This window comes from Eulemur rufifrons, chromosome 1 (assembly GCF_041146395.1).
Source record: "Eulemur rufifrons isolate Redbay chromosome 1, OSU_ERuf_1, whole genome shotgun sequence".
Taxonomy (NCBI): Eukaryota; Metazoa; Chordata; class Mammalia; order Primates; family Lemuridae; genus Eulemur; species Eulemur rufifrons.
In genome coordinates this window covers 71,780,936-71,796,126 of record NC_090983.1, presented here as the reverse complement: position 1 = coordinate 71,796,126, position 15,191 = coordinate 71,780,936, and the positions used below count along the sequence as shown (strand labels likewise).

General features: G+C 34.2%; 1 protein-coding gene across 2 annotated transcripts in view; it reads left to right on the top strand.

Annotated features, from left to right (window-relative positions):
- Positions 1-15,191, top strand: part of RIF1 (replication timing regulatory factor 1) — a 52,143-nt gene that overhangs the window by 26,360 nt on the left and 10,592 nt on the right. For both annotated transcript variants that reach the window (XM_069472735.1, XM_069472727.1), the window contains exons 20-28: positions 4,477-4,576; positions 9,112-9,379; positions 10,773-10,815; positions 11,345-11,547; positions 12,410-12,509; positions 13,653-13,772; positions 14,219-14,370; positions 14,723-14,803; positions 14,895-14,949. In XM_069472735.1, the coding sequence (XP_069328836.1) occupies positions 4,477-4,576; positions 9,112-9,379; positions 10,773-10,815; positions 11,345-11,547; positions 12,410-12,509; positions 13,653-13,772; positions 14,219-14,370; positions 14,723-14,803; positions 14,895-14,949 (1,122 nt within the window). The remainder of the gene's footprint in view (positions 1-4,476; positions 4,577-9,111; positions 9,380-10,772; positions 10,816-11,344; positions 11,548-12,409; positions 12,510-13,652; positions 13,773-14,218; positions 14,371-14,722; positions 14,804-14,894; positions 14,950-15,191) is intronic.

The window sequence follows — 15,191 nt, the reverse complement described above, 5'->3', positions numbered from 1 at the left end:
TGTATGTTGATATAATAGTATTTGTCAGAGTGACATTAAAACTGTAAATCAGATCTTGTCACTGTTGAAACACTTGTGTAGCTTTCTATTAACTTTGGAATAAAAATCTGAACTCCACATAACTGCCAGTGAGGCTTCTGCTTCCTTCTCCAAGGACCTTGTTAATTTCTCTAATTAGGCTTGTTAGTTTCCATGATAGCACAGTGTTACTTCCTTTTTAGCACTTATCTCAAAATTGTTCATTTCTGTATGTCATTATGTTATTTGACCCACAGTCCATGAGGTTTGGTATATTGTCTGTCTTTATGGTGATTATCTCTGGCATCCGAGCACATACACACTGAATGAATAATTTCAATGTTTTTATAACTGGTAGGGAGAAGCTTGACCCTTGATTTTCACCTTTTAAAAATTGTCTTGGTTAGGCTTGTATCTTTGTTCCTTTCCAGAAGAAATTTGGAGTCTATCAAATTTTAATAAAATACCCTGTTGAGATTTTGCTTGACATCGATTACACTGAATTCACAGATTAATTTGGAAAAGAATTTACATCTTTATAATATCAGGTCTTTCCAGGAATATGTGTTTTTATATATTTAGGTCTTCTCAAGTTAACCTAACTAACCTACTTTATTATTGTTTTTAAGTTGTTTCTTTTACCTGTTATAAATGAGTCTCTTCTTCCCCCATATTTGGTTGTTGTTGAGGTATATAAAAGTTGTTGTTAACATATTTCCTTGTACTGAACCAGTCTTATGTCCTTAGGATACACTTCTTGGTCGCAGTTGCTATTCTTTTAAAGCATCACAGGATTGTTTTTTAAGTTTTCTGCATTTATCTTCATTACTGAGATTGGAGGTCTCATTGTCTAGTTTTTGTATTGTGGCAATATTAACCTCTTGGAATAATTTAGAAACTGTTGTGTTTGTCACCAGTTTAAATAGTGTTAAGAAGAATGTCATATCTATAGTTATATTGTCCTTTTTGGGTTTTTTGGTTTTTTGTTTTGTTTTGAGAGATAAGATCTCACTATGTTGCCCAAGCTGGATTGCAGTGGCTATTCACAGGCACAATCATATCACACTATAATCTAGAACTCCGGGGCTCAAGCAAGCCTTCCTGAGTGGGTGGGACCACAGGTGCACACCATTGTGCCTGACTTATCCTTTTTGTTAAGTCTTACTCCTGTTTTCTTGGCTTCCTAATCAAAGGCTGGTCTATTTTAAGTCTGTCAAAAATACATACAGCATTTAGTTTTATTTTACTTATCACTACTGCTTTTTACTTCTCTGTGTCATTATATACATTGTATGGTTTTGTTTTCATTTATTATTTATTTTTCTGCCTAACTCTGAAAGCTTAACTATGGGCTGGCCTCGATGGCTCGTGCCTGTAATCCTAGCACTCTGGGAGGCCAAGGCAGGAGGATTGCTTTGAGCTCAGGAGTTCAAGACAAGCCTGAGCAAGAGTGAGACCCTGTCTCTACCAAAAAGAAAGAAAAAAAAACCCAGCTGGGCATTGCGGCATGCACCTGTAGTCCCAGCTACCCAGGAGGCTGAGGCAGAGGATTGCTTAAAGCCCAGGAGTTGGAGGTTGCAGTGAGCTGCAATGATGCCACTGCACTCTACTCGGGGCAACAGAGTGAGACTCTGTCTCAACAACAACAACAAAAAAACAATGCAACTGAAAGCTTAACTTTGATCTTTTCAAATATATGCATCTAAGACTATTTTTATTATTGCTGTCAGTGATCATATAGACTATTTTGATGTCTTCTTTAATAGAACCAGAAGAATGCTTTTTAATTTAAGGCAATAGTTTATGGATGTGTGTGGCTATTATTAATTTAAAATTTTTTTTTGTATTGTGATCAGAGAGGCTTATCTGACTTCTAATTTTGGGATTCATGTTGCCTTATAACTCTTTGTGGTAGTATAGTTGTCTGTTTCTAAGACAGTTGTGATGTCTTCCTGTGAATTTGATGTGTATTAACATTCTACTTCAGCAAATGATGACCTTGGTATGATTTTATTATGCCACAAATTTCTACCTGCTTTGCTATCTTCTAGGTTTTGTAAAAAAATCAGAATTTTAGTTTTAGTTCCTCCCTTATTGAGGGTACCATAAAGCATGAAAAGCAAATATTTTTTTTTCAAAAATTGAAGATGCTAGTGACAGAGACTATATACATCTATATATTTATTAGAATGTTTTATGTTACATTACATTAACCACCAATTTTATTGTGCAGCTTTGTTTTTTAATATCCCTTGTTTTCCATCACCGTATATTTTTTCTTTTCTTTCTTTTTTTTTCTTTTTTGAGACAGGGTCTTGCTCTGTCACCCAGGCTAGAGTGCAGTGGCATCATCATAGCTCACTGCAGCCTCAAACGCCTAGGCTGAAGCAATCTTCCTGCCTCAGCCTCCTGAGTAGCTGGGACTACAGACATGCGCCACCACGCCCAGCTAATTTTTTCTATTTTTGGTAAAGACCAGGACTCCTCTTGGCTCAGGCTGGTATTGAACTCCTTACCTCAGTCAGTCGGTCCTCCTGCTGCCTCAGCCTCCCAGAGTGCTGGGATTATAGGCGTGAGCCACCACACCAGGCCGCCTCTATCATATTTTATTAATGTGTAAGAGAAAAAGGAATAATTTTACAAAAAAGGGAATAATAACTTTTAGGTGTATGATCACTCTCCTTGTCCCATACTTTATCATTTAATTATTATGAAATGGTAGGTTCCAGAAAATTTATATCTTACTTTTTAAAAATCACTTGGAGATATTATTGACATACAAAAAGCTGTACCTGTATAATACATACATGACTATCACCACAATCTATGCAATAAACATCCACTACTTCGAAAAGTTTCTTCATACTCTCTTTATTATTAATATTATTTTTTGTGATAAGAACACTTACCTGTCCTCTTAGCAAAATTGTAAATATACAGTACAGCATTGTTTATAGACACTATGCCATACAATAGATTTTTAGGACTTAAATCCTCTTGTATAAATGAAACTTTGTACCCTTTGTCTAATAGAATGCCATATCCCTTCTTTCCTCAAGTAAGTGGTATCATGTATTTTGACTTCTGTGTTTGGTTTATTTTACTTAGAATAATGTCCTCCAGGTTCATCTATGTTGTCTCAAGTGGCAGGATTTTCTTCTTTATGAAGTCTCAATAGTGTTCCGTTGTATGTATATGCTTCATTTTCTTTATTCATTCCTCTCTGGAACACTTAGGTTGCTTCCATTTTTTGGCTGTTGTGAATAATACTAGAAGGAACATGAAGTGCAGGTATCTCTTTGAGATCCTGATTTCATTCCTTTTGATACATGCTAAGAAAGGGATTGTTAGATCATATGGTAGTTGTAGTTTTAATTCTGTGAGGAACCTCTGTACTATTAATATTTTCCATAGTGATGCACCCATTTATATTCCCAACAACAATGTACAAGGGTTCCCTTTTATTCATATCCTAGCTAATACTCATCTCTTGTATTTTTGATAATAGTCATCCTAACAGGTGTGAGGTGATACATTGTTGTGGTTTTGATTTGCATTTCACTGGTGCTTAGTGTTTTTGAGTACCTTATCATATACCTGCTGGCCATTTGTATGTCTCTGTTTGAGAAATGTGTATCCAGGTCCTTTGCCCATTTTGAAATCTAGTCATTTGTTGAGTTGAGTTCCTTATATATTTTGGATATTAACCCCTTATCAAATGTGTGATTTAGGTACATATTTTACCATTACAGTGGTTGCTTCTTCACTCTGTTGATTGTTTCCTTTGCTGTGCCATAGCCTTTAATTTTAACTTGATACAAGCCTATTTGTTTATTTTTGCTTTTGTTGCCCTGTGCTTTTGTTGTCATATCCAAGAAATGATTGCCATGACCAATGTCAAGATGCTTTTCCCCTGTTTTTTTCTACTGGTTTTACAGTTTCATGTCTTAGATTTAAGCCTTTAAGTCTTGAATCCATTCTGAGTTAATTTGTATGTATAGTGTAGGATAAGCGATCCTTCTGCCTCGGCCTCCCAGAGTGCTAGCATTACAGGAGTGAGCCACCGTGCCCGGCCTACCTTTTCTATGTTTAGATACACAAATGTTTACCATTGTGTTGTTACAGTTGCCTACAATAGTTAGCACAAACGTGCTGTACAGGTTTGTAGCCTAGGAGCAAGAGACTATACCTTACAGTTTAGGTGCAGGGTAGGCTACGCCATCTAGGTTTGTTTGAGTACTCTCTCTGTGACGTTCCCACAAGGACAGAGTCACCTAATGACACATTACTCAGAACATATCCTTGTTAAACAACATGTGACTTGTATGGTATAAGCTATGGCATGTGTTTTATGATATTCGTGGTAGTAAAAGTATTATATTTTTTCTTGTGCTTACTATTGAATATTATGCCAATAGTTGAATGTTTCCAATTATGGTACTTACTTTTCTTCCCTAGAATTTGTTGTTCTTGGATAGGATCGTTCATATTGTTATTGTAATGTTTGATTGCATCGACTTCTCACCATATGATATTAAATATCAGCCCAAAGTTAAATGTAAGTATTTTTTTTTTTTTTACATTTATTTGTTGTGTGTCATCTAATATTTCATAAGCACTACTAAACTATTGTCAGGGAAAATCCTAATGACATTTCCCATCTCATTTTACTAACTTTTGATCTTGTTTAGCCATGTCATTTACTGTGCTAGGAGTTTGTATACATGTTCTTGTTTTCTCTTCTGTCTCTGACACACACAGGATATCTTTACTTATTTTTTTAACAACACAGAAACATAAGTATTATTCTAATTAGAGATTGCCTAATAATACAAATGATTGTACTCATTTCATTTGATATGAGGAAATATCTGTACAAGAAATTTAGACATTTAAAATATGTTTTTATTTGGAAACCTGATTTGAGAATAACTGTTGAATTGACATTAAAATTGAAAAGGAAATCATAGAAGCAGTTCATTGGTTATTTTATAGGAAATTTAAAATTATTCTAAAATTTAACTCAGTTTTTACCATTTTTGTTAAAATTGGACAGTTGGAATCATAACAAGTCTGATTTTTAACTGCATACCTTGGTTAGTTTTAAATTATTTTGTAGAAAATACGGATCTATTTTAATTACTAGTTGATTCTTTGAAGTAAAATTTATCCACATGTGTTTATATGTTCATACCATATGGGAAATTATAGCTTGCTGTAATGAAAGATGTTAGTTGATGTTGAGATATATTATTTTTTCTGTTTAAAGATTAGGAAAGTACTCAATTTTCCACTAATAAGATCTATCATTGATGAATTAAAGATCGCTAAAACATATGTACAATACTTCTAGAAGTTTTTTTTTTGTTTGTTTTTGAGTTTTTACTAAATAGAAATATAGAGTAACATGTTAAGTGCCTGAAGTATATTATAGGTCAGAGCATCCTATCCTGAATTTACATAAGTAGGTTATAGATGTGCTTGACATACTGATTTCAGCTCTTCTCTTGGCTGAGCAGGACCTAGTACCTAAACTGATTACCTCAGTGTGTCAGAGAAATAGAATTATTTCCGAATACCATAACTATAAAAAGGTTATATAACAAATGATATCAGAAATTATTTTGTAAGCCACTGAAGTTTCATAGGGCCAAGATGACTGAGCCCATGTTGACATAATTTTACCTATGCTGGTACTTCTGAAAAATTAGATTTAACTGAATATCTGATCCATGATCTGCAAACCCACGGTTACAAGTGTGTCTTGTCTTTTTTACTCTGTGTCTATCTGGAACAGGTGTTCTCTTACTGTTTAAATTTATGGAATGGGGAGAGTTCTAATATATGCTAGCAGAAGTTGAGAGGAAACAAAATTATGACTAGCTGAAAGAAAATTGTTATTATTCAGAGTTGCACATCAGGATCACCTTGGGATCTTTGGTGACTTATTTTGTGATAATTTCAAATTTAGAGAAACACTTCAAGAATTATACACAGAAACCTCATATCCTTTACTAAGATTTTTTTTTTTTTTTTTTTTTTTTTTGGAGACAGAGTCTCTCTGTTGCCTGGGCTAGAGTGCCAAAGCATCAGCCTAGCTCACAGCAAACTCAAACTCCTGGGCTCAAGCAATCCTTCTGCCTCAGCCTCCCAAGTAGCTGGGACTACAGGCTTGCGCCACCATGCCTGGCTAATTTTTTCTATATATTTTTAGTCGTCCAGCTAATTTCTTTCTATTTTTAGTAGAGACGGAGGTCTCACTCTTGCTCAGGCTGGTCTCGAACTCCTGACCTCAAGCCATCCTCTGCTTCGGCCTCCCAGAGTGCTAGGATTACAGGTGTGAGCCGCCGCACCCGGCAACTCAGATTTCTTAGTTTACAGTTGGCTGAGTTTGTCTCATCCACCCCTTGCCCTGAACCATGAATACATTTTATTCATTTTTTTCTTCTTCGCTGAACCATTTGAAAGTATGTAGTAGACAGGTCTACAACCTAGAACAGATCCTCAGTCTTCTGTGTCTTTCAAATAAGGATCACTCAGGCAACGTTATTTATTTGGAGTCCCTGTTAGATTCAGGTTTCATTCATTTCTTTACAGGAATACTATAGAAGTAATGCTGTAGTTCTTTTACAATTCATTATTTTCCATTACTGGTGATGTTAGCATTTACTATTTGGTTGAGATGGTATCTTCCAGGTTTTCCACTATAAAGTTAATAAATACTTATAATGAATAAATTAGTGTTTTGTGGCAGTTTGAGACTATGTAACTACCCTCCCTGTTCCTCAGCAAACTTTGAATCATGAGTTTATCATCCATTGATGCTTCTTGTCTGAAACACTATGATTTCTGAAATGGTAGTTCATACTGTTTCATTTGATTTAGTTTGTATCAAGATGTTTATCTCCATTGTCACTTACATTAATTCTAAATGCCATACTTAGTTTTAATTTGTTGTCTCATTATATTCCCATAATCATTCTAGAATTATTGATTGAGCATTATTAGACACTTGTCCCTTCTAGGTATAGGTAACATTGTAATGTAAGGTACAGCTTCCCATGCCCCCTATTTATCACTGTGGACTCCTGGATTTCCATTTTATTCAGTGGGGCTGTAATTCATTACTATTATAATTGATTTTAATGCCCAAAGTGTCCCGGATTTAGGCAGTAGGATCCCCTTCATATTGGCTCTTCAGACCTTTTGACATGTCTCTGTTATTCTTTGAGAACGTTGGCATAAGATACTTAGCCTTATCTTATACTTTGCCTGAAGCCTAGAGTCGGCCATTTCTCCAAGGAACATGGTTCTTTTTATCTGAGAATGGCATTTAGAAACTAAGATTTTTTTCATTGCTTACAAAGATGTCCCTGTTTCTCTAGATACACCTCCAGGTACTATCTAATATCACATGGTTTATGCTAGTCATTCCATTTTCTGTGCTTATATCTACCTTTTCTAATGGTGAAAAACCTTGTTGCCATTACTCTCAATTTGTTTACAAGTTGATCAGTCACCTGCGTGTAACCAGTATCCTGACACATGGGCTGTCACTTCAGCCTCAACATCCTGTCCAAGAATTTCTGGGTACTATTTTCTAATGTACGTTCATGTCTGAGAAACTGATTATAAGGAGAAAGGTGATTTCCTTTTAGTAGCAACACTTGTTTTTCATTTCACCACATGAGATTAATTTTTAATTAACAAGTACTGGATTAGAGTTTTCTCTTAAATCTGGGAATCTCTTTCTTTAGAAGAATGGATTGTTTGAGAGAAACAAATGTAATTTTGGAATGAGGATGATGTTTTGGGCAAGAGAAATGTGAGTTTATTCCTGTAGGTGTTTCTCTGGAGAGAGATGATCTAAGAAAGGTACGAAGGAAAATCAGTGCTTTTAAGACAAATCTTTTCTGAAACCTAGGAAACAGTAGACTTTTCTTTCTCAGTATTTGGATCTCTGACTTGTTCAGTATTGTTTGTAGGGATCAGTGTACTATAGATGAGCCAGGAAATAGCCATTTTCTAATGGCAATTTTTTTCTTATTTTGAAAACTTTTTTTTTTTTTTTTTTTTTTTTTTAGACAGAGTCTCACTCTGTTGCCCAGGCTAGAGTGAGTGCCGTGGCGTCAGCCTAGCTCACAGCAACCTCAAACTCCTGGGCTCAAGCGATCCTCCTGTCTCAGCCTCCCGAGTAGCTGGGACTACAGGCATGCACCACCATGCCCGGCTAATTTTTTCTGTGTATATTTTTAGCTGTCCATATAATTTCTTTCTATTTTTAGTAGAGATGGGGTCTCGCTCTTGCTCAGGCTGGTCTCGAACTCCTGAGCTCAAACGATCCGCCCACCTCGGCCTCCCAGAGAGCTAGGATTACAGGCGTGAGCCACCGCGCCCGGCCATTTTGAAAACTTTTAAAAATTTAATCTGGGAGCCTGTCATGTAACCTTACATATAATTTAGTGCTTTTTACAAATTAGTTGTTGAAATTCTAAGAAATGTAAAAATAAAGGTTTGAAATGCATTTTATAATTCCTTAGACAAAATAGACTGGTTTTTCTGAAATTTTTTTTTTTAGTCAGACTCTTGCTCTGTTGCTTGGGCTAGAGTGTCGTGGCATCAGCTTAGCTCATAGCAACCTCAAACTCCTGGGCTCAAACAATCCTCCTGCCTCAGCCTTGGAGGTAGCTGTGACTACAGGCACGTGCCACCATGACTGGCTAAGTTTTTCTGTTTTTAGAGAAAGGGTCTTCCTCTTGCTCAGGCTGGTCTCGAACTCCTGACCTCAAGTGATCCTCCCGCCTTGGCCTTCTAGAGTTGCTAGGATTACAGGCCTGAGCCACAGTGCCTGGCCTGGAATTCTTATTCTAGATCTGCAAATAGTTTTTCTTTGTCTCCCATTCTCATTCGTAAAGATGGTGTTCTAGTGATATTTATCTATTATTAGTATATTATTTTAAGATTTGTTTGGCCTATCAGTCAACAAAAGCACATGTATTTGATGTATCTAGCATTAAATGTGAAATGTAAATTATAAAGGTGGACACTGTTTCCAATATACTTGAGTTTTTAATCAGTTCAATTTTATCTTAGCACCACAGAGACCTTCTTCAGATTGGTCCAAAAAGAAGAATGAGCCCCTAGGGAAATTGACTTCTTTATTTAAACTTACTGTGAGAGTGATCTATTCTTTCCACACTCTGAGCTTCAAGGAGGAACATTCTGATACCCTGTTCGCTATTGGCAGCTCAATCATCAGCATTCTTTCCAATGTATTTGGACGTATTTCTTTGCCATCTATGATCCGAAAAATATTTGCAACTTTAACACAACCTTTGGCATTACTTTGTGAAAACTCAAAGTAAGTATTTTGGGCTTAGTAGCTTTGAACTAAATATATTCAATTTAAATAGAAGTAGCAGCTTTTGTTGTTTTCCTATCAGCTTTTTTATTATCGATGGTAATCTTGACAATTTTGTGGAGAAGGTAATATGCTTTTGTTGAAAAGATAGTTCAAATAGTGTAGAAATATAAGATAGAAATTGGAAGTGCTTTTATTTTGCACATTATTCCACTTGCCCTTTTCTAGTTAGAGCTGATCTTTTCAGAATTGCTTAGGCAAACAAGCATACCTATTAAATGCATGATAGATATAAAGAGAGCATACTTGACATGTTACTCTGCAATTAAGTATATATGAGATATGCACTTAATACAGTTGGCCCTCTGTGTCTGTGGGCTCTGTATCCATGGAGTCAGCCAACCCCTGATTGAAAATATTTAGAAAAATAAATAACAAAAATAATATAAATTTCAATATACAGTATAACAATTATTTACATAGCATTTACATCATATTAGGTATGCTAGAGATGATTTAAAAGTACACTAGAGAATGGACGTTGGTCCTGGAACCAATCCCCCAGAAATACTGAGTGGTGACAGTGTATTGTATGCGTCTTATACCGTTTACACGAGAATCTCATCCTTTTCAATGTCTACATAGGATTCCATTAAACTTTTTACCCAGTTTCTGATTTGGTGGACATATATCTTTGTGTCATTTTCTCTCATAACAAACAGTAGAACATTATTTGTACATAAATCATTGAGCACATTTGCCACTATTTCTGTAGAAGATGATTTTTTAGGGTAAAAATGTTGGTTCAGAGGATATGCACATTTAAGTTTCTTAATTAAACCTCTGAAAGTTTTACTTAATTTTGCATTACCCCTTACACTTGAAATAAGCAGTGCCTTAAAACCTGAAAAAATCCCAAATATACTTATAAAACCATTTTGAGAGGATTCATCAGTATGCAGGCTTGTATGGTTCAGTCATAATACAGTTTATCTTATAAATTAAACTCACAGAGTTTTAGAAACAGATTTTATAAAGCGTAAAATGGAACCTCCAAATTCATAAACTTTGCAAATTTTAAGTTCTTGATCAAGAATAGTTCATACTTAAAAGAAAAGTACAGAAGCAAGTAACTAGTGTGAGTACTTTGAGATCTATTTTAGATATTTTCTGTGAAACAAACAAAAAACTCATATTTTTCAAAGATAAGTTTGTTTCCTGCCTATTTGGCAATTTTTATTACTTGTTAAGCCTTGGGACAGCTTTTTGTATCACTACATGCATATCTCTTATTATGGCTATATTACGTCATTTTTAGGTTTGGCTTGGTAAATAGTAGTGTTTACTTCCTAAACTATAAACGGTACTTTATTTTATGTGTTTTTCTTCCCAGGCTTGATGAAGTTCCTAAAGTGTATAGTTGTCTGAACAACAAGGTAAAAATAGACAATTGTCCATAAAACATACTTTCATGATGAAAAAATGGTGGAGTTTAGATAATTGTCTTCCTTAAACATAAGTCTGCTCATTTTTAAGGGAGTTATTATACTTGATTTGTAATGAACATTTCATAACATGATATAGACACATTCACAGATTTTTCTTAAAAGGATTTAATAATGTATTTTAAATACATTTAATTCATTACCTCCTATCTTATGTATATATAAGTACAATTGGCTCCAAAGTTTTCTAGGTGAAATGTGTGTAGGCAACTATTCCTGTTACCATTGATGTAAAAACAAAATTTTTTTCTGTTAATGGAAAATAAGCTCAAAATTGAGCTTTAATATCAATAATTAAAGAAAATTTACCTGATAATTTGTCAACTTATAAAGAGGGATAAATATTTAAGGTGACAGCAGAGACTTGTTTAAAACTCAAATTTTAAAAATTGAAATAGCAACATGTTCTGTGAGTTAATATTTAGTATATTTTTTGCTTTTATTTTTTCCTTTTTCCTAGTTAGAAAAGCTACTAGGAGAAATTATTACTTGTCTACAGTTCATCTACACTGGAACATATGACAGTGAACTTCTTGAACAACTCTCCCCACTATTATGCATAACATTTGTGCACAAGAATAAACAGATTCGAAAACAGAGTGCTCAGTTTTGGAATGCCACATTTGCTAAAGTGACGATGTTGATTTATCCTGACGAGTTAAAGTATGCCAACATCAAACCTTTATATAACTAACTATTCTATTGTAATAAATGTAAATTGATATATTGGTTTAAAGTAAACTTTTCTTATGGGAAATTGTTGCAGAGGGTTCCTTAGTTGAAATATTATTATTTGAAGTACATGGAAATTATTAAACATCATTTGACCTTTTCTTTGGTCTTTAGAGTAACCTTGATTTCATGAACCTAGAAAAGCGATTTAAAATTATCTTTTTTTTTTTTTTGAGACAATTTCTTATCACCCTGGGTAGAGTGCAGTGGCGTTGTCATAGCTCACTGCCACCTCAAACTCCTGGGCTCAAGTGATACTCCTACCTCAGCCTCCCAAGTAGCTGGGACTATAGGGGTGTACCATGGTGCCCAGCTAATTTTTCTATTTTTAGTAGAGACGGGGTCTCGCTCTTGTTCAGGCTGGTCTCAAACTCCTGAGCTCAGGCGATCCTCTCGCCTTGGCCTCCCAGAATGCTAGGATTATAGGTGTGCCATGCCCATCCTAAAATTATCCTTATTAAAAGAAACAAGAAAGGCAGGAAATGGATGGTTTTTAAAGCTAGATGTGAAAACTTGATGTAATATTATACTTTTGTTTCCTATTTTCCATGATAAAAATTTGGAAGTTTTGATAAGATTTTAAAGAAGAAAATTTAGAAATTTAGGAAAATGTAGGGAAAAATACAAAAATTACCTAATTTCTCCTGGTTTTATATATGTATAAAAAGAAGTAGTCTTTAAGCCCAATGTATTTCGCTGCTCTAAAATTATAAGTAAAGTGCTCTTGTTAAGATATCAGTATTCACCAGTACTACTTGACTCAAGTTATGTATGTTTACGTACTTTTTAAAAGACCAGTACTAAGACAAGCCAAACAAAAATTTCTGCTTCTGTTGCCTGGTTTGGAAACTGTTGAAATGGTGGAAGAATCCAGTGGACTGTATTCAGATGCAGTAAGTTGTTTGTTTTTTTTGTTGTTTTTTTTTTTAAACTTTTGAATGATGTTTGAGTAGTTTGTTTATTGTAAGGGATAAACAAGTAGAACCTGAACAGAAAAGAGTTCTGTAAGATAGGATTTTTCTATATTGTCAATTGTCTGGCCTTAAAGTAGTTTATGAATTAAGAGCAAAAAATTTCACTGGTGATTCTCATGTAAATAATCTCTAATTCTTGTTCACTAATGATCTTTTTTGAATTCAGATACCTCATATGCACTATTTTAGAAAGTTTGTAATTGTTAAAATATGTAGTTGAGTGTTGCTTTGGAAAAAACTAGAAATAACAGTTACTAGTCCATGTCTAAGCAAGAGCTACTCTCACTTTTTCCTGTCAATTCTCTCATTTCTTCTGTCAGAAAAACACATCCTTGCTATCACATCACACGTTAGGACCAAGGTTCTTCAATACTGCCTGAAGATACGGGCAATAAAGACATGGGCACTATATTCCCCTGAGGTGGAATATCCTTAGAAAACTTTTTTCTAGTCAGGAACAAACTATCTATGGCAGTTTTTTGTTTAGAATCTGTAAGAGAAAAAAATACAGTCAACTAAGTATTTTGTTTTGTTTTTGGTTTTGGTTAAAATAAAAAAATTTTCGCCAGGTAACCATCTAGACTTGTTAAGACTCGTTCAGTGAAATTCCACCTATAAAAGCTATGTTTTCTGTTGAAGGAAAACATGCTTGGTGCAGTAATAATCTCTATCATATATGCTTTATTAACCCTCTTTGTTGTTTAATGTGTAAAGTTATGGCTTTGAATTTTCTTTTAGAATATTTCCAGTAATAGGTGGAGTATTTGAGTCTAGTAATTTGATTCACATTGTAGTAATTATGTGGTATTTCTTAATTTTCCCAGAATTCGTAAAATTCAATGGTGCAAAGCAACTGCTATAAAAGTTTGAGGCAACAAAGCCATTTGCTGTAACTGACTTGGTGGCTTTCCTTTCTTTGATTTTAATAGGATTGAATGAATAATCATAAGAAATTTGACATTTGAAATGAGTACTTATTAGACTGGAATTTTCAAAATGTGAAATGGAGAAGCAAAATAATACAATGACCTTAATGAAATTGTTTTGTTTTTAATAAAACAGACAGAAAATTCACAACTAAATGTGAAGATAAGTGGCATGGAAAGAAAATCAAGTGGAAAAAGAGATTCCTTTTTGGCACAAAGAAAGGACAAGAATGAAAAGATGAAACCACCAGCCAAAGTATGTTTTCAGAAGTGTAAAATAGAATTTTTAGATTAAGTGTACAGTAGCCTGAGGACATGCAACTTTTAATTGGAAGAAAAAGCTGTAAAAGGCTAACTAAAAGATGAGATTGCAAGGGGATGATAGAATTTGGTCTAGAAGGGCTACTAAGGTAGCATGGTAGGTAATCTTGAAGCCTTAGATGATTCCTTCTTAGTAAAGGTAAGCTTCTGTGTAATCCTTAACATCTATTACATGTAGTTATTCTAGGCCGTATTTATTAGAAGCAGAAAGAAAGCGAAGGAAATTGTACTGATTTGTTATTGCTCGAGAATATTATATGGGCTTGAACTTCAAACTCTTTCTAACCACTGTTGAAAAAGTATATTGGAAAACAGATTGATAGAAGTATTGGAAAATCATTTGGAAACTAAAATGTACATTTTACTTTTTTTAATCTGCAGCTGAAACTTGAATCTTCATCTCTAAAAGTAAAGAGTGAAATACTTTTGGAAGAGGAAAAGTCTACTGACTTTGTGTTTATATCTCCAGAAGGAAAAGATGCAAAGGAAAGAATACTAACTGAACATCAAAAAGAAGTACTCAAAACAAAGCGGTTTGTAGCCTTTTATAACTTTGTATTTAGAACTAAGATACTGTGTATACTAAGTTTTAATGCCAAAACATATGCTGTACATACGTTAATTTTATAATGTATAATGCTACCTTAAGGTATAAGATAGCTACTGTAAGGTATAAGATAATGTACCAAATGTTACAAATTGAATTCCTTTACTGAAATAGATTGGGAGATTGATTGTTTCATGGAAAGTCTGGAAAATAAGCACGTAGGTCTTGATTTCATATTGTTAGTAAAAGACAGCTTGGTTGTAGAATTGTAAGATTACTTTCTAATTGTAGGAATGTCGTCAGATTTTTGGAGTTACTTAATGTAAAAATTTTTTCAGGTGTGATATTCCTGCCATGTATAATAATCTGGATGTTTCACAAGATACGTTATTTTCTCAGTATAGTCAGGAAGAGTCTATGTAAGTATGGAAGCTATCAAACTTTTATAACTGTTTTCCTGATTTTTAAGTAATTACAAAAATAGCATTCTAATTTATGTCACTATTTCAGGGAAATTCCTACTTTAACCAAAAAACCAAAGGAGGATTCCAAGATGATGTTTAAGGTATAATTGGTATTTTGTATTTTGGGGTTGTTAGAATCATCCTTCCATTATGGAATCTCTTAAACTGCTGAAAGGTTGTCTGTAGGCCTTCATTGTATTAGTTTTAAGATTTACTGTATAACCTCTTAACTCCCACTTAGATACTAACAGAATTATAGCCTGTGTGTTTTATTTAAAATAAATGTATTGGCTTTTATTGAACGTTTATAAGTAGGAATGCAAATTAATAGGCACCTACCACT